Genomic DNA, 23,902 nt, shown 5'->3' with positions numbered 1-23,902 from the left:
TCGGCGGAGTTACAAGAGGGAAGCACTTCCTTCAATTTTAGAGTACGTATGCATATATTTAGATATTTTAAAGAATTGCCACCATTCAAGGACGTCTTTGTAATCCACTATCATCCCCCCCTTGATTATGGTTGTATGAAATTGAGCGTAATAAATTTTAATTATAAAATATAATTTATATATTTAAATATAATACCTGTTTTCCTAACTTTTTAGATTTTACTTCCTTTAATGAATTATCTGGACCCACTTTGTTGCAGAGATTTAACATGATCTTTTGTAATCTAAATTATTCATTGTTCAATTTGCTGACTTTTTTCCAAAAGTTTTCTTGCATTCGTACACATTATATAATCAAGCAATCTGTTTGTATCAAAAGATTTTATTCAATGCAGCAAAAAGCATAATATTGTTTCATTTTGCTTCTTTCAAAACAGAAGTTGATAATGTTAGCTGAAGTCTATATATCTATATATATGTACAAGTGTTACTTTGCTTTTTTCGTGTCCAGAAGTAATCTAAATTCTTACAGAAATTGAACAGGGATTACAGAATTGCTCAGGTCTGCAGTACCACTTCACTAAAATATTTTCCATTGCAGTTATCAAAAGTTTCATCAAATGTGTCTGGAGGGAGTTGGTTATTATCTTTAATTGGAGACAATGGTTTTGATTTTCTACAGGAAGGTAGTATTTCTGATTCCCTATAAGAAAAAAAAAGTATGGTTAATAGTGGTAAAGATGAGTATTAACAAAGTTTAAAGTGAATTGAATTTATTGTCAGTCTCCTTGGGGCTACATTTTTACTGCATACCAATTAAATCAACTGGATGGATGAATTTTTCTCTTTCTCTCCGTTACTTTTGGAAAATAAGTCCTGCCAAAGTCAGTTACCCAAGATGGGAAGAGGATACACTGCTTTTGTCTGAAGAAGCTACAAGCTTTTTATTCCCCAGCAGCAGGAGGTACAGCAAAGTCAAGGAGAAACTGCTTTATGGGAAAATAATGAAGCTAGAGAATGAAAACTTGTTTCTGAAAACTGCTTCTGAGATAGAAAAAAATAATACTTTAGCAGACATAGAAGATGAATCGATAAGAAGATAACTGATAGTTTGGTCTTGCTCTGACCTTAAAAATAACCCTTAGAACATGTATATTTTGTTATGAGTAAAGAGATATATAAAGAAACCAGAGTTAAATCAATTATCTGTAGATAAATGCAAATATTAAGCCAGTGGAAGAATTATGCAGTTAATAAAGCTAATGACAGGGTTCTAAATAGCATCGCCAATCCAGTAAGAGTCCGAGGCTAGAGATTCCTCAAAGTTCCAATTTATTAGAAGAGCCATGTTGGCACATCTGGGAAAACCCGAATCTGAAACTTCCAGGTTTTCCCCACCCAGTTGAAAGTTCAAGATCTTGCCACCACACCACAAGTCCATCACATGGTCCAATCACCCACTGCAATGCTGGCAGTTCCACTCATCCACATCTGTCCAGGTGCAGGGGCAAGATGGCCTTGACTCTCTGGGAAGGAATGTTTGAATATGTGGCAGGCTTGAGGCCTCATACAAACATGTCTTCCAAGCATGACAGCTACAACCACAGGAGATAAAAGTTTCCTTGGAATATATTTTATTCCTAATCATTTAAAGAGGATGGAATTCAACAAATATTCCTAAAATTAGAGGTAAAATGAATTCTTTTAAATATTTATCCCCCCCCCCCTTTTCAAATGTGAACCACTCTTGGCAGCCTCCATCAACAGACAAACTTAATTCTGTGGGGATTCAAATGGTTACTTTATGGATTGTAAATGCACTGTTCTGTTGAAAAGTCATTAAGCTAATGCCATGTTTTGGGACCATGTATTGTTTCACCAATACTTCCCTTTCTCCACAGAAGATTAAAATAAAACAAATAAACATTTAGATTCAAAGAGATTCACCTTTTGAACTGGAAGCTCTTCCAGAGATCATTAATTTTCACTTGCTGTCCTGACTTGTTTTCAGTATCATGATGTTTTTTCTTTATACTTGTTATTTTCTTGCTTAAGCCACTAACTTTGGCGGGCATCAATAATTTATGTTTTTCCACCATAGGAGATTTTAGAGAATTTGTTCTACATAATGCAGGAATCTGAAGACAGAGAGGGAGAGGGAGAGAGGGAGAGAGAGAGAGTAAAAAAAATTATTTTGTTTCAGTGAATTATAAATTGTCCCTGTAAAGAGTAGACACTGGTAGAAGAAAATATTTGTAACCAGGGATGAACTGTGGGATACTTGGTATTCTCAGAGCTAGGTGATTTCCTTGCAGATGTTTCATTACCAAACTAGGTAACATCATCAGTCCAGGTACATTACCTAGTTTGGCAATGAAGCCACTGCAAGGAAACTGCCTAGCTCAGAGAGCACCAAGGACTCGAAGTTACTTGATAGCTACTAAAAACATTTTTATAGTTGAACATGCATATCATTTCAAGCACTTAAAGACTGGATTTGTAGAGCACACTTAACTCTAAACCCAAATTAAAAATGCACAACTGGATTTTCATTTGATGCTACATCAAAACAAATTGGGTTAGTGGGAGAGCATGATTCACATAACATGCTAAGAAAATAGTAGGACTTCTTAGAATATAATAACCAGAAACAATTCCATTTAATCTAATTGTTATGCAAACTCACCCCAAAATATTTCTGAAATAGTTTCACCTATTAAAATCTAAGGAGTATGTGTGTGTGTGTGTGTGTGTGTGAGAGAGAGAGAGAGAGAACGCCATGCTATTTTTTTGTAATGTTAACTAGTATTAAAACACACTGAAAAGAATAATCTAAACCATGTTATTGTTAAAATACAAATACAATTACGCAAACAATGGTTAATATACGTATACCTCAAGAATGGGAAAAAAAGAAGTAACTAACCACAAGATGTCAGTATAATTCTGAAGAATATAAAGAAGTATTTAATCAACTAATGACAGTTTGAGGGTTCTGTAGGCAAAGCTTATTAAAAATGGCTTACAGCAGATAATTAAAAAAAATCATCAAAAGAAAAGCTAAAATAATATATATCAGCTATTATAAACTTTTCAGTGTATCTATATATGAGGATTCATTGTTCAGTGTTCATTCTCTCCTGATAAATACAGTATCAGAATTTTTACTCAATAGGGATCAAATGACTAATCATATCATTTCCTGAAGGAAAATTAACAATATTCTCCCACTAAGAAAAGCTAAATTAAAGAAACAGAAAAAAATTCCAATGTTACCATGTGTGATCAATTATTGAAACCAGCTGTGTTCACCCTAAACCAAAATCTTATGATCAGAGTGGAACATTATAAATATATATAACTTGTACTTAAATAAATTTTAAAATGAAACCAAATACAGTGTTTTAGATGGTTCTAGCATATACAATAATTTCTCTGTTTAAAAAATGCTGCACAAGTTTGACTGAAACCATGATGTAGATCACTGTGGTACTCTTGAGGAGAGCGTTCCATATTCTTTCTTTCCCTTTTGTGCAAGAGGTGAAATAAAAAACATGATCTGAAATAATAAGATTTGCATGATTTAAAGCACTCCATACATGCTTAAATAAATAAGCCTTATTGATTGTACTGCATTTGGCAGCCTGAGCTGGGATGCCTTAGGCAACTTAATAATTTTATGATAGATGTGAGGATCAAATCAAAGATTTTCAGGTTTTATTTAAGGTTTACTTTGGTTGAAACAAGCTCAAAAAATTTGCATATGATGCCAAACTACTTCTGTTTAAAATAAAGGTGAAAGAAGATAGAGGCCAAAGTCTGAAGCTCACATCAAATAGCTCAGTTGCAGTTTTAGCTATTTGAAAAGAGCCCTATATACTTGCAAGAAGCTACTGCAGCCCTAACCTGAGTTATATGACAACCCTAATGTATACAGGGAGTCCTCAACTTTTGACTACATAAGTTGCTAAGTGACAAATTTGTTAAACGAGTTTTGTCCCATTGTACAATCTTTCTTGCCATGTTGTTAAGTGAATCACTGAAGTGGTTAACTTTGTAATAAGTTGTTAAGTCAGTCTGGCTTCCCCATTTGATTTTACTTGTCAGAAGGTTGCAAAATGGGATCACATGACCCTGGGACACCACAACTGTCATAGATATGAATCTGTGGCCAAGCATCTGAATGTTAATCAGATGACCATTGCTGCAAGGGACGTTAAGTGTGAAAAACTATTGTAAGTCACATTTTTCAATGCCGTTGTAACTTCAAACAGTCGCTAATTGAACTGCTCTAAGTCAAAGATTGCCTGTACTTTCAAAGGAATAGCTCTGAGGTATCAGAGGGGAGGAGTAATATTTTAGTTATATCACAGGAGGGTGCTGATCATAAATAATATCAATAATATATTATAATCCATGCATATTAAAACAGGTCCTGTCTTCAAGTCATACTTTAGTATTTAGATAGAAAACAAGAACTTAAAATGAAAAAAGAGGAAAAAGATATACCATATTTTTGGAAACTGTGCTCTTATTATCTCTACATTCTGAAAATGGAAGGATCTGAGAATTCAGATTATCACCTGGTTCTGGACTGCTGTCAGTTTCCTGCCATTAAAAAAAGATAGGCATTATTTTACTTTAAATGTGAACTCATTTTTAAAAGTAAAGCTATGCCTAAATGAAGTACAGTAAGAGTTATGATTTTGTAATCCACTGTGCTCCTTAAAAGTGAGATTAGAATTAATTTCCAATAACTAGCAAAGTGACACAACAGTTATAATCCTGTACCAGCTTTCATGAACGTCAGCCCTATTAAAACCAATGACGATATATATTGGAATGTCTATTAGAAAATGAAGATATCTCATTGCTTGACACGTTCCGACACTCTTAACAGTCAATCAAATTAAAATATATTAGTTTACAGCAGTACACAGACTATCAGGCAGGCAGGCAGACTTTGAGGTTTCATAAGTTACTTTATAAATGGAGAGCCAGATGTGTAACAATTGCAACAAATAAGAACAGATTTGGACAATCCCTTGAGAATGCCATGACAATTTAATAAACTGCTTAACTAAAACAAAGAAAATCTTACTTTGGCAGGAGCAGCATTTTTCTTGGTCACTGGGGACTTTTCTGAAGTATCCACCTTGCTTTGCAACAGCTTGTCAAAATTCTGCTTTGATAAACACCGCTGTTCTTTTAAAGGTGATGACTCTTCATCAGACTCTTTATTTGCTGGTGAGGTTATTTGTGATCCAGTCACACTATTGTCTTTCCCTGTGTCTTTACTGGGTCTTTGATACTGCTTTAGCAGTGCTATGCTTTGTGATAGGCTAGGAGTCGAAGATTTCTCTGCAAAGTTTCTAGACCAAGTGAAACAGCTGGACTGCCCTACCCCAGGTGTGGTTGAGACCTTTCTTTCTATTTCTTCAGTCTCCAATGAACAGGGACTGTGGTCTTCTGTTAATTTCTTTATTTCCTTAGTTGGACTATCAGCCTCATTGTCCTGTAGAGGCAGATCAGTTTTGTTGTTCGATATAGTCTCAGGCAGATCTCCAATGTTGCAGAAAAATCTAACATACATTGAGTGATTATAGGAGGAAATGAGAGATAATATAAAAAGATGTGTGCGTTAATCTAATCATGTTAAAATGTTACAGTTTTACTGATAATAAATTATTAATGTATGTTAAAATTATGGACATAATAATTAGAAGCTAATTATAACAACCTCTAGACCAGTGATGTTGAACCTTTTTTGGCTCGCGTGCCAAAAGCGGGGGGAGCGCAGAGGGATCGTGCGCGGGCATGCCACACCCATAATGCTATGCGCACGACCCTAGAGCACATGTGTGCATGACCAGTGCTCCTCCCGTTTTTGGCATGGTTTTTTCACCCGCCCCAGGCTCCAGAGGCTTTATAGGATCATGGGAAGGGCGAAAACAGCCCCCCCCCGCGGCTTCAGGAGCTTCCCTGAAGCCTCCAGAGCACAAAAAACTGGCCCCATGGGCAAACCAGAAGTTGCTTGTAGGGCCAGTTTTAGCCCTCCGGAGCCTTCAGGAGGCTTCCCTGAAGGCTCCAGAGGGCAAAAAATGAACCTACGAGCAAACCTGAAATGACTTGAACGCTCCGGAGGGTTAAAACTGGTCCTATGAGCAAACCAGATATACATTCCTGAACTTCCGGTTTGCCCGTAGGGCCTTTTTTTGGGCGCTCCAGAGGCTTCAAGGAAGCCACCGGAGGGCTAAAAATGGCCTCAAAAGAAGGCCAAATTCAGCTGGCCAGCGCTGGTCAGCTAACAGGGCAACCTCTCGCGTGCCCTGACAAATGGCTCCACGTGCCACCTCTGGTATGTGTACCATGGGTTTGCCATCATGACTCTAGACCTATGCTTTCTCACCATTCTCAATAGTTTTACTTATGTAATATATCAAAACATGCTAGTTAATATCTATTTTTAGTTTTCGAGGTGAAATCCACACACCTTAAAGTTGCCAAGGTAGAGAAATACTGATGTAGACACTGCAATTCCCAGAATTATCAGCCAGCAGTCTCACCTGGAGAGTTCCATATTGAATAAAGTAGCTGTGATATTAATTATATTTTATAATATATTGCGTAGTCCTGATTATACTATCTGATTCTACTGATAGTGTTTAAGATTTTTTTAAAAAAAATATTACTTTGCTTAAAAAAAAATACTGAAATTGCAGGAATGCAATTTAAAGACACATACCTGCTTCTGGTTCCTGGAACAACCACTGCACCATTGTTTTCATTTTCCTTCTGAAAAATAGTGGCAAATTTATTTCTAAGCCTGGGCTGAACACAAGAATTGTCCTTATTTTTGCATGAGTCCTGGGAAGCACAGGCTGCAGATGTTTCACTAAAAAGTTGCTGCTTCTCATCACATTTTTCTGTTTTGTTTTTTTTTGAGTCAGAAAAATACTGGCTTAAAAGTTCTTCTTCTGATGCTTCTTCTAAATATATAAAAGATGAAATAAGTTCAATTATACTATATCTACATCAGCATTTTTAATATATTGATATTAATAGAGTAGACAAATACTATCGCTGTACATTAGTTTACCCTAAAAGAGAAAAAGAAAAATGGAAAAGTTAAAAAATAAACAAATTATGTTTGTTTTAATGTAAGTGTTCTGTTAATAATTCCTGTGGGTGATATATAAAAAAGAAATATAAGGAATTAAGAAAGATGCTATGAGTAAATGCTTATATTTCCTAACCATTGTATTGAACATTCAAGCTTTACATGCTAAAGGTAAAATTAGATTAAGGCTTTGTTTCAGATATATATGAATATGAATATGAATATAAATATATATATATATACACACACACACACACACACACACATATACATACATACATACACATACATATACATATACACATACACACACACATATATATATATATATAGTCACAACCCCTGATATGCCCCAATTATGGGAGGAAGCTAACTGTCATTATCTGTCAATCGGCTCGTCACAAGAGTCCATCACGACAGAAACCCAATATTTTTACTGTTGCCTTTGTTATATTTGTGTTATATTTGTGCTGGTAAAGTCTCCCTTTATTTATTTACCAGCACAAATATAACACACACACACACACACACACACACATATACATATACATACACACACACCATATATATATACACAACATACATACACATATACAAACATACATACATACACATACATACACACACACACACAATCACACACACACAAAAATGTAGAAATCATACCATGCCTGGGTCTTTTTGCCACTAGCATTTTGCTAGGAAGTTTGAGTCCTTTTAAGTTAATTAGCTGCTCAACCCCTCGGGTAGTGGATTTCTCTAGCAAAGGTGCTGAATTTGTGACAATTTTTGTAGTAACACAGGGTTTGTAGTCCCTGCTCCAAATGCTCTTTAAATAGGATGATTTCTCATGAGTATAAGTGACATCCCAGCTGCGGCTTCTTGGTAGTACAGGCTATACCAAAAGAACAGAAAGAAAAACATAAAGTTATATTGCTGTTTCTCTAAATTACACTGAAATTAATTTTATTACTAGTTTAGAGTTTTCTCAATATGTTTTGGTACGTAGCCATTGGACGCTGAACAAAGGGAACCTAGTAGTGATCAAGCCTACCGAAAAGATTGACTGTTATAATTTTTTCAACTCATATATACCTTAACACTTTTCTGATTGGGAAACTCTTGAAATATAGCTGCCTATGAGATAATGACTTTACTTATGCAATGGCTTTAGTTTTTCCAGTTGATGTACTGGCCAAAACTGGTTTCACTCTGAACGATTCTGTATTGTCTTCTATGCAAATAGCCATTCAGACACTTGAAAATAGCTGTATGTCGTGCAGCTGTCAACATTTCTCCAGATTATGCTCTCCAAAGACAGCAGAACTTTTTTCTTTTGTACTGCCTGAACTGTTGCCAAATATGATCTCAGGAGTTTGCATTTGTCCTGGTGAAATTTATCTTGCTGTTTTTGTCCATTGTTCCAATTTGTCAAGATTCTCCTGAATCTTGATACTTAAACTTTATTTCTGACATTAACCAAAATTTTATATTAGAATTTGAACAAAACATATAGTAACACTACATATTAACAATATATAGCTTTATAACATGGGAAATAAGAAATAATTCTTGTATGTATACTGTTTCTTGGAATTTATCAAGATTGAACTAAATTTGCAACTTTTTGGAGGATTTCTGAACATTTCTCATTAAAAAGAACATATGCCTTCCCATAGAATAGCTGGAGTGATTAGCAAGCAAGAGTGATGTGAATTCTGAGCCGCATGTATTATAGAATAGACTGTTCAATAATACATTTGATGCTGCTATGTGGGTTTTTTTAATCATAATAAACAGAACATTAGCATGTGTGATGTCAATTTAACTATATCCTCTACACATTCTTAGAAGAGACTGTTATGGTTTTTTTTAAAGCCAATGCTGATAAATAATTGTTTAGTGAAAGCAAAATGCTCATCTGTGAGGAGTGGAGATAAATATTGAAACACATAGAAATACAATATATTTCATCCCTGAATCTTGTTACTGTTTTCTAAAATGATTTGCTATTCCTTTCTTTAGGTGGTTTGCAAATCTGATACTTTTATGTACTTTACCTAAGTCAGGGGTGTCAAACTGGTGCTCCCTAGTCACATGCAGACTACGCCCACCCCAGCTCCATGAATGGGAAAAAAATCACGTGATGGCAATGAGAAGCTGTGAGTTTGACACCCATGACCTAAGTCATGTATAAAGATGCTGAACAACACAGTACCTACACTTGTACGAATTTGTCAAAACTTTCTTCCAGTTTAAACTGAAGCCATAAATATATGCTTGTTGGATAGAATTGTTTAACTAACTCTGTATCTGTTGTGGCGTAACAGCGGCCGGCTGAGCTGTTGGTGGAATCTGACAGTGATGAACACTATAGGACTGCCCTGGAGGCTGAAGGGGGTGTTCGGAGTCAGAGTAGGGACTAGAGAGGCCTGTTGGCCACCAGGTGGCGTCTGAGTCAGGGAGAAGTGAGGAAGAACAGAAGGAGGCTGTCCCTGACATACGTATGCGTAGGGCTGCGAGGAGGAGGGAGCAGCTTTGGAAAAAGGATCACCGAAGGAAATAGGAACAGGTAGCTACTGATTGGCCCCTCCCGGAGACCTTATAAGTGGGGCGACGGGAGGGGAATTTTGCAGGAAACAGCAATTTACTGATCCAGCTGTAGAAAAAGATTGGGAGAATTTCATGAGTTCAAGCCTTGTTTCATAGAGATAGCTTTCTGGGTTCCCAGCCAAGGGGTTGCTTATCTCCCTCCTTAGTTGTGGCAGACAGACAAGTCTGTGTCCATATATATTGTAGAGGCTTGGGACCGAACAGTATTCATCCAAATGTAGAACAGATCACCCTCAATTTTGTCACATCTCATGGAAGTCGTTATACTATGTCTTCCTCATTCCTGCGGTGAACTAAACTGGATACTATCAAAAAAAGAAATCAGGTTGGCTTGGCATAATTATTCCTAATAAAGTCACTATTGTTTTCAAAACAATTTTCTAAACTGACTGCTTAATAATCTCTCCTGGAGTTTTGCTTGTATCAATATAAATTGACTGAAATTGTGAGTCCTTTTCGTCCTATTTTTGAAAGTAGGAACAATTTTCCTTTTCCAATTCTCTATGACACTATGCTAATCTTCTATGATTTCTGAAAAATCGCATGAGGCCCAAACCAATAAAATCAGAAAATTCTCCAATATGAGACTATTCAAAAAAAAAAAAAAAAAGGAAGACTTATCAGCATATCATCTATAAAACTTCCTTTCTTACAAGTTATTGACAGCCAACCCAAGATAAAGTCAAATCTAAAGTATAGTTAACTAGAAAGTCTTGTCAATTCAAATCACATTAAAGTGTTGAATACAGAATATTTAGCACAGAGAATACTTATGCCTGAAGAGACTCAACAAGGACAAAAGTAGTTTGCAGTGCCTCCAAGTGGTTGTTAACAAATATATCATCTAAAATTGTAGTTTTGATACAGGATTTTTAGTATAATGTATCAAATCTTGGCATAAAACGTATAACTATATTCTTCAGTTTTATCTAAGTCTGAGTTCAAAGTCAAGCAGAAATACAAGGACAAAATTGTTCTCGACCATTAAAAATTTTTTAGATACAAAATATTACCGATGATACATCAGGATCATAGTCATCAATTTGCTCCATTGTGAAAATATCTTTATTTCCAAGTGCAATTTGAAAAGCAGTCCTATCATCCAAGTATCTAAATGAATCGATCTCAGAAAAACACCATTTTAATTAGAATTTTCTTTTTTTATATATAGTTTCATTTTATGGCATTCATAACTCTGCAAAGTTCATAGAAATGTTCATGCAGTTTTACAACATATGAAAAACAAATTTTACCCTTTGTTTTAAGTAGATATAAACTTAAATAATTTAATAGCTAGCTGAGGGATTAAGACTGCATATAGCCTAATCCCAACTTCATTTTCCAGGAGGTTTCAATGAGCTTATGAAAAGGCAGGCCTCCTCCAATGGCTTATATTATTTGAAAAAAAATACTATTTATTCAAGCAATACTATTCTGAAGGGGATCAAGATAAACTAAATAGCAATTGATCTAGAAACAATTCCTTTTTTTGCAAAAAGTGCTTAAGGATTTTACCTTAAGACATAGAAACAACTTGATGGTGACATTTTTATGCTCTCTAGGTATATTACATTTTTATTTGATAAAGGATACTTTCCAGCGTAAACTAGAGTTTCTGGCTCAATATCATCTTCATAAGCATTCAAAGGAACAAGTTTCCTTCTGACTGGGTCAAAAACCAACTGATAGAGGAAAGTATTATTAGCCCGAATAAATCCTTGTATGTATTCTTCAGATACTGAAATATTCATTTTTAAATACTGTCCCATTTTTCCAATGATCTGTCGGGAAAACAAACAAATAGTGTTCATGAGTAATAGCAAACACAAGTGCTTAGCTTATAAACAATCTCTTTAGTCACATCAGGGGACAATTTCCATAATCATCTGTCCTCCTATCATATCATTCCCTAATGATCTTAGAAACAGATGTTCAGAAAGAAAGTTAATATCCAAGCCAATACCTTTATGAATCTACATATCAGTGCTTTGGACTTTGCATGAAGAAAATCTAGAAAATCTGGGTTATGAGAAAGTTATTTTCTAAAGTAAAGAGTATCCTAAACACAGAATCATTCCTCTTTTTTTCTATAGGGATAACTAAAAGATGCACAAATGGGTTTTGAGCCAATGTGTAAAATAATTTTCTTTCTACATGTATCACTAAAGAGGGTTTTTAAGGAGAAATCTAGCACAAACATAAATGAAAGGAGGGATTATTTAATTTGATTCAGAATCTTTAACAGGCACTCTGTGTGTCTGTGTGTGTTTGTGTGTGTGTGTATCTATATCTATATGTATGTATGTGTTTATACGTGTGTGTGTATCAAGCAGTAGCAAATTTGACATTAACTTTCTTAACTATAATGAAATTATGATTGTCAGCGATAGCAACATCCCAAAATACATTAAATTGTTAAATTATATTAAAATACTTTTTAAAAAAAACCTTAGAGATATATTTATGCTGCCCTGCTCAAAGCAAATAAAACAGAGAAAGAAAAAAATAAAAAAGGAGGTAAAGTGGGGAAGAAGGAAAGATAGTTCCAGATCCAAGCAAAACACTTCACATGTCATTATTTTAATGTCTACTATCCTGTGACAAAAAACAAGTAGATGACACTCTATTGACTACTCTTGAATTTGCTGTGAAAGCCAAAGACCTTCACTAATTATTACCCAACACACACAATCACATTCCTCTCTTACAGATCATCACATATTGTTGTGAGGCAAATTCTGAAATGTTTTAAGTCAAAGGCCTGAACACCCAATAAATATAAAACCCACCCATCCCAACTTAATGACTTATAAGTTAGATTGCATGCACAGCAACAGGGACATCCGTCATGAGAGACCTTGAACTCCGCAGAGGAAAATTCTTAACTGCTGATTGTGCAACACCTCTGAGTTGTAGGGGCGAAAGGAGCTTTAGAGCGTGTGAGAATGTGCATGTAGTGTCTGCCACATCTTTTCGTGGAATTGTGTTGCATGACATACTATGAAATGACTCAGCTGCTTAAGGAAATGCCAACAAGTGCAACCTACTTATCATCCAAGCATCTTTGTCCCTTTGTATCCAAAGTGCTGCAGCCTGTGACAAATATATTGATCAATTGTAGCTACAGATTCCCCTATAGAATCATAGCATCTAGAGAAGGGGCAGCCTCCTCAGTTTAATGAACTGCTTCTCTTATTTTAGGGACCCTGATAAGAAAGGGGAAAAATTAGGCCTTTTTTATTTGAGCTATTTGTTTATTGACAACTGGCCTAAAAGAATTCTGAAAAGACAGCAGAATTACACCTGTTATCTAAGATGCCCTAGAATACTGAAAGGCAACCAGCTGCATTGCAGATGATGCTGAGCTACAGTTTCTAGCAGGCACAGCTACACAGCTAATTGTAAGAGATACAGGATATAGCTATAGATCAATAGGAACCACAGGTTGCCCACTCCTGCCGGTGGAAGAACGGCAAATTAATCAGCATAGACCTTCTCTGAATAACTTGGTGTTGGTAACAGCTAGAATACATAAAGTCAAGGATGGTCTGCTGAAGACAAAGCAGATGTGGCAGTAATTAAAAGTATGTGTAGAAAGCTCTTACGCAGAGATTTGGTGGCACTTAAGTGGGCTATCAACACTTGGTCTCTCTCCCCCAATTCTAACCACTTTCAATTTTTACCTTGATTGCTTCCCTGCTAATGCATTACCTACTCAGAACCAAGAATAGTACAGTTACTTTTACTGTCAAGAGCCAAGTGAGAAAACTAGGTTTTGAAAATGTTAGCATGAGATGGAATTTAAAATATGATTCTGAAACGGGAAGAATACAAGAACTGTGATGGCGAACTTGTGGCATGCAGAACCATCTCTGAGGGCATGCGAGGCATTGCCCTATGTAAGCTCGAATGTGCATGCGCGCACTGGCCAGCTGATTTTTCAGCCTTCTGGAGGGTGGGGGGGAGGCTGTTTTTGCACTCCCCAGGCTTTAGGAAAGCCTCTGGAGCTGTGGATAGAGAAAAATGGCCCAATGGGCCAACCCAAAGTTTGTTTCCAAACAAACTGTAGTGTGCATGCGCGGGGGTGGGACGGTATTGCATTATGGGTGTGGGCATGCACACACACACACGTTATCGCGTGTGCGCCCTTTTGGCACCTGAGCAGAAAAACATTTGCCATCACTGTACTGGAGAGAGAATTCATGACATTAAACCCAATTCAAAAGTTTTTCTTGGGTGAATGCTTTTCTTGTTGAAGCTTCACCATTTGAATCCTGGGAACCATATTGTTTCATAAAACAGTTTCAAGGGGTTGTTTCTTCCTTAACCCTCATCAAAGGAAAGCACCATTTTTGAAGTTCTAGAGCAGATTTTCCTTGTTATTGATAAGGATTTTTGAAAATACAAGATAAATCAAGATGCAAAGAATACGTTACCTTGATAATATCGGGGTTATTGGCTATCTTTAACAGTTTGCAAGACTTGCCTAAGCCAATACCATGAATGGATGGAAGGTAGTCACAACCAGAAAGAATACACATGTAGCGGAATTTCTCTTCTGTAAAGACATCCCCAAGCTGTTTGCACATTCCGAGGCGAGCTTGATCAATTTCTAAGCCATTTCCAAATTTGTCAATTTTAAGAAATACCTTGAAATGCAAATAAAATCATGAATGAATAAATATATTCAAGGAACATCCACCAAGTGTATCAACAGCATCAAATGGATCAGGTGTTCAAACTTCTGCCTCATTTCAATGTGCATGCAAAAAGGGAAGGGGCTTTGATTGCCCTAAAAAAACCCATTCACCATTTTGATGCTATTGAAGATTACTAATTTTATCTAGTGCTGATAACCTGGTGTTGCCCAGGTATTTATTTATAGGAGAAAATGTCCAGACCAAATGTAATTTCTGATTTTGGATTTTCCCCCTTATCAGAGGGAGTACTGTGAAGTCTTTACCTTGGCAATTTCCCTGTGCTGTACAGTAGAAGCCATTTTACCACAGTACAATAGAAGCCATTTTAAGGCACAACAGGCTGTATCTTAACAGAACACACACCCCGGGGTGTGTGTGTGTTAGGGATGTCTTACCCCCACAGTATTTGTTTTCCAGAGAGTAAATCATCTGTGGACCAAGTTTGGTTGAAATTGCTTGAGGCGTTCCAGAGTTGTGCTGGAACATATACACAGACACACACACACACAGCCATTTACACACACACACACACAATCAATATACTTAACATTTATCTAAATTAAAGTTAGGAGTGCAGCCACATACAGTAATCTTTTATTTCTCTTTTTGCTACAGCTGAAAACCTAATCTCACTCAGTTCAGATGTAGTATACATATTTCTTGAAAACCATTTTGTCAAATGCCTGCCAAGGGATATCGACAAATATCAACCATGAATATACAACACTTTTGTAGGTTTTGAAAACTTTGCATATGCCATACATATTATACAATACTGTGGATGCCTCATGCCGCAGTTGGCAGAAGGAGGGCTAAGAACAAAAATACACATTTCATGTGATTTGATGGGTCAGTTTGTACTGTTGGCACTGCACACTAGAAAAGCTATTGGAATATTTTTGATGTAAGGAAACATTAAGTGAATTGATGTAAGACTTTGGAGGATTTTACAGTTGGAATAAATAAAAAATTAGAGTTCCATTGTACAATGTTATTTTAATTTTAAGCCTAATGAGGATTTAATTACAAAGCAATTAGCAGAACATTTTATTTTACGTGCCCTTATCACAAATATTTATAAGTTCAGGGCAGAGATGATGTACAAAGTAGTGACAAAGAGATGCACCACAAATTAAAAGTCCCCAGTTTTATTCTCACTTCTGCCATGAACTCCCTAAATGTTCTTAATAAATTACGCCTTTTCAACATAATAGTCACCTACCTCCTTGTAACGATGACATCAAAATTAAATATTTCAAGGGCACACACATGTATATTTACAAGCACATGTGTTCATATGCCCACACATGCACACATTTTGATTTCTCTTTAGAAATATCAAGTTTCGGATCTAAGCATATGAAAGCAAATTCTCCCTCATATGGAAAAAAGTGAAATCTAAGCATCCGTGCTTGTTTGTATAAATTGCACACTGCCAATTTCTAAACCATATTGCTTGCTCTTTTTAGGCTGGTTGTTCAAGTCTGCCTTAACTAACTTAAGATATACCTATATTTTGCTATATTTAACACTGGCAAGGGAAGGGAATGCAAAGGCAGATGAGCAAGTGAAGACCCTGCACTGGACCAAACAGGATCAGGGAGTGATTTCCCATGTAGACTTCCTACCTTTTTGCATCCAAAAGCGAGGAGATCAGAATCCTCCGTAATTATAGCCTGGACCATGCCAGCTTTGTTCAGATAAGCTAACTGAGCATCAGCTTCATAAGGCGCAACAAGACAATCTATTCCTCGAGCTCGGGCAGCCTGCAAGCAAACAAACAAACAAACAAAAATAATGCATCATTCAAAATGCCCATCATAATACCACACATTAACATATAGAACTATAATAAATGAACAGTTCACCTGCTAGATACAACTTGAATATTGCATCTGGGATCCTGGAAAGCTACTCTTTGAGTTTAGGACAAAAAACTAGCTCTCCGGGGCTCTAGTCGCAATATTCAAGTTGTATCTCCTTGGATAAATCAAATGCTTAAAGTGGAACTTTCTATAATCTAATCTAATCTAATCTAATGAAATCCAGCTGCTTTTGCCCAACTTGAATTCATGAATTACACTCTGTATACTTGTAGTCCTCAACTTACAACCACAATTGTGCCCAACATTTCTATTGCTAAGTGAAACATTTGTTAATGAGTTTTGCCCCATTTTATAACCTTTCCTGCCACAATCGTTAAGAGAATCATTGTAGTTGTTAAGTTAGTGACACAGTTGTTAAGTGAATTTGGCTTCCCCATTGACTTTGCTTATCAGAAGACTGCAAATGTGGATCATATGATCTTGGGACACTGCAACCATCATAAATATTAGTTGCCAAGCACCTGAATTTTGATCACCTGACTGCGGGCAGGCTGCATTGGTTGTAAATGTGAAAAATGGTCATAAGTCATTTTTTTCAGCGCCATTGTAACTTTGAATTGTAAGTCAAGGACTACCTGGCCTTTTCTAGTTCTTGAACCAACTTTTACTATTTAGTTACAGAAATGTTTTCTTCCCACAGACTTGGGCCATAGAAACTTGGGGACACACACTTCCTTGCTGGGGAACATGTTGCCAGTCTAACTCACACTGGGGGAGGGGAGAAAGAGAAGTAAAGGAGAAATGAAGAGACTGTACAAAGGCTGTTATCAATTGAAATCCTTGTAAACCTAAATACACTTCCAGTTCTAAAAGAATCCAGTCATACCAGACTACTAATGGTCCATAAATTTTTATGTAGCAATGTACACAGTCCTCACAAATCTTGCAATCAGATCAGTATTAGGTTTATATGTATCCTAGATAGAAAAAAATGGGGCAGAAGCGGGGTTGTAGATAGATATTTCCCCCAGCTTTTAAATTTAGTAATTGTGGAAAAATGCTTTTGTCTCAAATTACATCTTTTATTATAAATTCACCACTAAAGGTTACAAAATAATAAGCACAATTCGTTGTTTTTCTCTAAACTAAGTTATGCAAGCTTAAGATTGATAGCAAAGGCAAATGTCATAATCAAGACATGGAAAGTGAAATTCATAGTAGGGAACCTGCTAATATAAACACTTACTTTAATCACTTCACAAGCCATTGCATGTGTAACATTAATGCTGCGAGCAAAGCATTCTCTTGCTTCTGATAATTTCCCTTCACGGAGCAGCTGTTTCCCTTTTAGGAGATTTGTTTGTCGTTTTCTTCAAAATAACATAACAAATACATTGTCTAAGAATCTCACATTTATAACAAATAAATAGAATATTGTGCTATTCTCCCCAAAACTATCCTTACATTTTGGAGATTTACCATATAAAAGCTTAAGAATCAGATATAAAAGACAACAATAATCAATAATATAAAGTCCAGTAATAATATGTTCATTACTATTATTGCTATTAGCAATGGCATTGTTACATTATTCAGAAGACCATAATGCTATTGCAGAGGAATAGTTCAGCTGCCAATTTAGCAGCTGTGTTGTAGGACAAGGTGCACCACAGAAGGGCTTTGTACCAGAAAGATGAGCAGCTTTTCCTGCAGCAGCATCCACAGCCCCTTCCGGAGTCACCAAATAAACGCCACAATCAGGAAGGTTTAGAGTGGGCAGGAATTTGACTGCCTAAATGGAGCATTTGTCTCTCTACCAATGTGGTACCTACAGTATTTATCTACTCACATAGAATAGGCTTTCGAACTGTTAGGTGAACAGAAACTGAGATGAGTGTTGGGAGCTCACCCTGACATGAAGTGCTAAGATTTGAACTGTTGGAGAAGAGACCATCTTCAGTGTCATTAAGCCACTGAGTCACCACAGCTCTTGTTCATTGCTATTACTTAATAATAGTAGAGAGATACCTACATGTTTCCCAACTTGTAGAGAATGGTCTCTACTTGGGGATTTCTCTTTCTCTCTGTAATGCCCAGTCAGATCCAGTCCATTTTGATCTCAATCTATCTTTTGCTAATTTGCCCCTTCTTACCGAATTTGGTCCAATTTTGTTTTTGAAGTATTATTCTGCTAGAAAGCAGAATCCCAATTTCTTTCCAATATTCTGCTGAGTTGGAAAGATTAAAAAAGGAACATCCCCAGCTTCTTAGTATACACCAACATAACTTACTCTCTTCTTGTTTTTTCAACTTCTTTTTTTGAAGGCAGAGTGCATCCATCAAATACCAGAATTGGTTTAACTCCAAATGATAAAAGCATATCAACAAGTTTCATGCAATAAACTACGTATCTGTGAAAAGAAACACCAGCCTCATACATTTGTCACGACATCTTGAAACATAACATATGGTTTGCATAACAAGGCCAACTTCCGCTTGCAATAACAAAATTGCCATTAGATTAGGGTAGCAACATGATCAGCCGTGGTTGCAGTTTATGTCAATGTAGCTAAATCTATACCGTATTTATCGGCGTATAACACGCAGTTTTAAAACTAAAATTGGAAGCTTAAACCCTGCCTGCGTGTTATACGCCGATACTGCGTGTTATACGCCGGGTCCACTGTTCCCTCTAAGGCCGCGCACATGGCAAGAAACCCCCGCGCAGAGGTTTCTTTCAAAGCAAACGTGGGGAAGTCCTTTGCAGGCAGCTAGAACTGGCTGCCTGCAAAGGACCTCCCCAAACTTGTTTCAGCGGCAGCTCTCAGCCTGGCGGCAGCGTCACACAGACTGTGGAAGGAGGGGGAGGAGGAGGGAACCAAAGAGAGCTTTTACCGAGTCTGCGCCCCACAGCCAGGACCGTCCTTGCGCCTCCAGCCGCGTTTCTTCCCCGCAAAGCCCTTCGGGCAACCCGAGAGTTCCGCTGGACGCCAGAAGGGCTTTGCAGGAAGAAACGCGGCGTTTCTTCCTGCAAAGCCCTTCTGGCGCCAAAAGGAACTCTCGGGTTGCCCGAAGGGCTTTGCGGGGAAGAAACGCGGCTGGAGGCGCCAGGACGGTCCTGGCTGTGGGGCGCAGACTCGGTAAAAGCCTCTCTTTGGTTCCCTCCTCCTCCTCCTCCTCCTCCTCCTTCTTTCTGGAGCCCCTTCCTCAAAGATTTGGTACCAAAGCAATGGCGGTGAGGAAGTTGTGTCTTTTGGATTTTGCACTGTTGTCTTTTCAATGGTTCTCAGACTGGTTGAACCTTTAGCAGCTGGGGTGATATTCTTTACTGTTAAGGTTACAATTGGATGTGTTGGACAAATCTTAAAAGATGAAACTTTTATTAAAACGTTTGACTTAACTAAAAACATCTTCCTTTTTCTTCTTCTTCTTAAATATGATTTATTTATTTATTTTTACTTCAGAAGTTTGATGACCGTTGTACAAACTAATCCAACCTAAATGTAGAGGAGGAGAAGAAGGGGGGGGATTTAAAAAGAGCAGAGGAAAAAGAAAAGAAAGCATGAAGAAAACATAAAGAAAGGGATGGGAGGGAGGGAAGGAAGGAAGGCACTTTATGTTGAGGAGTTAATGTTATAATTCATGTTCTAATGTTATAAATTTTAATCCAACATTAAGTTCCGAGCTTCCAAGTCATTTATTTTTAATGAAAAAAATTTTTACTCAAATTTTTGTGTTAAAATGGGGGATGCGTGTTATACGCCGGTGCGTGTTATACGCCGATAAATACGGTATTTTGTGCCTAGTCAAATACTTAGCTTACAGAAGTAAATGAAGAACGTCATTTGACTTAATTAACTGTAGTAAACACACCCTACAAGAGAAAAATATTTCATTTTGTACATTAAGAAAACTGTATGGATTTAAAAAGATTATCTTCTTTTCCAAATATTTTTTAATTTGGGCTGTAACCCTTTGCGTCAATTATTCATAACTATTTACTATTACTATTTTAAATGGGATTTAAATCATTTGTTTAAAGTTTTCACAAGCAATTAACATGAAAAAGAAATTAAGTTATGTTATTTTTCTGAGTTCATGCATTGAACAACATACTTAATATGCTCAGCTTCCCCATTTTTCTTACTGATAGAATACATTGGTGGGCAGCATTTATGCAGCTTTCAGAATGAGACCATCTTCCCTGTACAGTGAACTCTATTTCAAATTTAGAATTAAATTCACAGCCTATCAGCCCCAGAAGAGGCCATCAAATCCATTCAAATGCTTAAATGGGTTATATGGCTGTGCACCTTCAACCCATATGCATCTGTCATTTCAAATCCAAGCACTCTAAGTTTGCAGCCAAAATTTGGTGACAAAATGACAGGGATTTTTTTTTGCTACCACAATTTTTGGCATGAGAACACATCAATAAGCACGAAAACTTAAAGGGGTGCAAACAGATTAATTTCTATCCTTTAAAGCTGATAAGAACAGTTAAAAGCATATCACTGAAATTTGGTAGCAAAATCACCAAAGGTTGGAAACATGAATTTTCACGTGAAATGCTAAAATGCAGAAATATCCAGCTTTAAACACCCCCAAATCTTTGAAAATGGGTCCTGTTTCCTCTGTGATGTCACCAAAAAGAAGCCTTCTGCAGCCTTTCAGTGGGCCTAGAAGCCTGTTAAAGCATGAAGGCTAAAAATGGTTACAGGCACCCCCACCACTTCTGTAACTATTTTACCCACTCTATCAGTCAAATAATTTTGCACATACTGGTCTGTGGCTTCTCCTTTTGCTAGTTTTTCTGCACATGCATAGGCTCCTTTGTGCAGCCAGCAATAAGTGTCTACAGCAACTACTTGTCCTTTGTACTTCTTTACATGAGTTGGTTCAGCTGCCTCTTTGATAAACTGGAGCAACCCTTGGATTCCCATTGTATCGTATCAGTTGAATTCTGAAAGCAAAGTAAAGAAACACAAAGCCAACAGATTCATAATTGCTCCTGAGCTGGGCCAGGAAACTTTACAACACACATCAATAAGATTGCCAAAGGGGCAATAGATCTCTAGTGTAAGAGACTCTATTACACCCTCACCAGGATGTATTAATTTGATTAATCTGAGAAATTGTTAATCAATGAAATAATATATAAAATATTAGTAACTAGTAACTGGTATGTTGTAGCATGTACCAACAGAACTTGCTTTCACATTCACTTGTACTGAGAACTGATTTTTATACATGAGGATATTATGACATTAGGATCAACTTTCAGGAATAGATTGCCACAGTTGCAAGACATATTTTCATCTCTAGTTCATGCCTTTCTCTCTTTTCCTGCTCTCCAAAATCCATCAACTCCTTTGATAGTATGGGGGGGGGGGGAATTAGCAGTAACACAACATCTAAGAAAAAGGGACAGCTATTCACTGTATTTGGAAAGCTGCTGAATTACTTTCTCAAGTCCAAGTTGTTGCTTCTCCCTGCTTCCCATTCTTATCCCAGGGACACCTAGTCCTAGAAGGATCCTATGCAAGCTTCAACGAAATCTCTAAAACAATACAAATGACCAATCCTTTCATAGGAAGGTGACAGGGAGGAAAAATGTATTAAAGTAGAGAAAATTCTTTCATTTGAAGCAGATATACAATAATACAATAGCAGAGTTGGAAGGGACCTTGGAGGTCTTCTAGTCCAACCCCTGCCTAGGTAGGAAACCTTATACTGTTTCAGACAGATGGCTATCCAACATCTTCTTAAAGACTTCTAGTGTTGGGGCATTTACAATGTCTGGAGGCAAGCTGTTCCATTGATTAATTGTTCTAACTGTCAGGAAATTTATCTTCAGTTCTAAGTTGTTTCTCTCCTTGATTAGTTTCCACCCATTGCTTCTTGTTCTGCCCTCAGGTGCTTTGGAGAATAGTTTGACTCCCTCTTCTTTGTGGCAACCCCTGAGATATTGGAACACTGCTATCATGTCTCCCCTAGTCCTTCTTTCTATTAAACTAGACATACCCAGTTCCTGCAACTGTTCTTCATATGTTTTAGTCTCCAGTCCCCTAATCATCTTTGTTGCTCTTCTCTGTACTCTTTCTAGAGTCTCCACATCTTTTCTACACCGTGGTGACCAAAACTGGATGCAGAATTCCAAGTGTGACCTTACCAAGGCATTATAAAGTGGTATTAACACTTCACGTGATCTTGATTCTATCCCTCTGTTTATACAGCCTAGAACTGTGTTGGCTTTTTTGGCAGCTGCTGCACACTGCTGGCTCATATTTAAATGGTTGTCCACTAGGACTCCAAGATCCCTTTCACAGTTACTACTGTTGAGCAAGGTACCACCTATACTGTACCTGTGCAGTAAAAGTTCTCTGTACATAAATAGTAAATAACAGTTAAATATCCTCTGCAAGTAAAAGTTTTAAGCAGAGCTGCAGATGCTGAAGCAGCAAGCCAGGCACGCCAAGTGGCACTGAAAACAATGGATTTAATAAAGACCTTAGATCACTAGATAAAGATTGCGAAGTTTTCTTTTTTTTTCTCCATCAACATTCTTACTCGCGCCATTGAATTCAAAGGACAACCCGCGCTTTAATCACTTTGCATTCAATTGGCGAAAGAGACAAAGCCGCAGCGTGTTTATTTTACTAAAACACAGGCAGTGTGTGCTCTACGCATAACTTTTATAGTAGTTTGGATCTTAAATATCCCGGGAGACGATCTCACTTTCCTTTTAATGAAGGCACTCTCTCGCGTCCAGCTCCTGAATTTTCAAAGCTCGTGAATGAAAAATGTGTAACACCCCCCCCCCCCCAGTACCTGATGTAGGAGCGCAACTGCTGGGACCGGGTCAGCGCCGAACCGTCACCCGGCGACAGACATTTTTCGCCATTCGCCGCAAAACCAACCCAGCGCGCCAAGCTTTCAACCCGCGCGCTTCTCAAGCCCCACCTCGACCCCGCCCTCCTCGCGAGAACGAGGGAAAGTCCAGGCACCCATGTAGACCACAACGCCCAGCATGCCGCGCGGCCCGAAGCCTGCCTTTGTGCTCACCGCTCTGCATCTTGGGTGTTGTAGTACAAGCGTTTTCTTTGTGCGAAGACTGGAGTCTGCCTTTAAAGTTATGGGGCGCTTGTTGCTGCTGGGGTTGTGTTTTCCGTTACGGTATACGCGTTCGGTTAGAACAGTAAATTAAATGCAGTTGTCACGTTTATAGGTCGGTATGGCTGGAATCTAGCTTAGTTTATGGTTTATCATGTGTGAACATTAGCAGTTGAGTTAATTCAGCACAGAAACATTCATTTAGCGAGTGGTGGGAAAGATGTCGTGGACCTATGAGTGGATAAAGTAACCTGATCCTTATTTTATCAGTAGTCATTTTGTGAGCTTTCAATCTTTAGTATCAGTATGCCACCTAGAGTCTGCTTTGATCGAGGCAGTACAATAGATGAATCTCATAAATAAGCACCCTTTTACCTATTAAATCTACAAACCTCTTGGCAAGCTCCGGGATCCAGAAAATCTGGGTGCCTAACTTGGTTAATTGGATAAAGGCCATTGGCTCCCGATTGATTCCCAATAAAAGCACAGATCAGTGCTCGTCATGCTGATGTATTTGCAGCAATAATCCA

At 37.5% G+C, this 23,902-nt stretch overlaps 1 protein-coding gene across 1 annotated transcript; it reads right to left on the bottom strand.

The window, feature by feature from the left end:
- Positions 1 to 423: 423 nt before the first annotated feature.
- EXO1 (exonuclease 1) lies at positions 424 to 23,213 on the bottom strand. Its single transcript, XM_032216434.1, has 14 exons — positions 23,091 to 23,213; positions 21,042 to 21,222; positions 18,551 to 18,670; positions 17,506 to 17,629; positions 16,062 to 16,199; positions 14,170 to 14,382; positions 11,327 to 11,514; positions 10,747 to 10,843; positions 7,787 to 8,015; positions 6,746 to 6,989; positions 5,102 to 5,582; positions 4,510 to 4,608; positions 1,948 to 2,138; positions 424 to 703 (listed from the first exon to the last, which is right to left on the bottom strand). The coding sequence occupies exons 2-14, from the start codon at positions 21,200 to 21,202 to the stop codon at positions 559 to 561; spliced, it is 2,430 nt and encodes an 809-aa protein (XP_032072325.1). The 5' UTR covers positions 21,203 to 21,222; positions 23,091 to 23,213; the 3' UTR covers positions 424 to 558.
- Between the last annotated feature and the right edge of the window lie 689 nt (positions 23,214 to 23,902).

This window comes from Thamnophis elegans, chromosome 4, assembly GCF_009769535.1.
Source record: "Thamnophis elegans isolate rThaEle1 chromosome 4, rThaEle1.pri, whole genome shotgun sequence".
In the NCBI taxonomy this organism is placed as follows: Eukaryota; Metazoa; Chordata; class Lepidosauria; order Squamata; family Colubridae; genus Thamnophis; species Thamnophis elegans.
This window is presented reverse-complemented; position numbering and strand designations above follow the sequence as displayed.

Bases quoted from the DNA above. Each gene is read 5' to 3' on its own strand.
- EXO1 (XM_032216434.1), bottom strand. From the start codon at position 21,202: ATGGGAATCCAAGGGTTGCTCCAGTTTATCAAAGAGGCAGCTGAACCA. The intron at 16,200-17,505 runs GTAAGTGTTTAT...GTTTGCTTGCAG, and splicing joins TGGCTTGTGAAGTGATTAAA to GCTGCCCGAGCTCGAGGAAT. The intron at 11,515-14,169 runs GTAACGTATTCT...TTTTCCCGACAG, and splicing joins ATAACCCCGATATTATCAAG to ATCATTGGAAAAATGGGACA.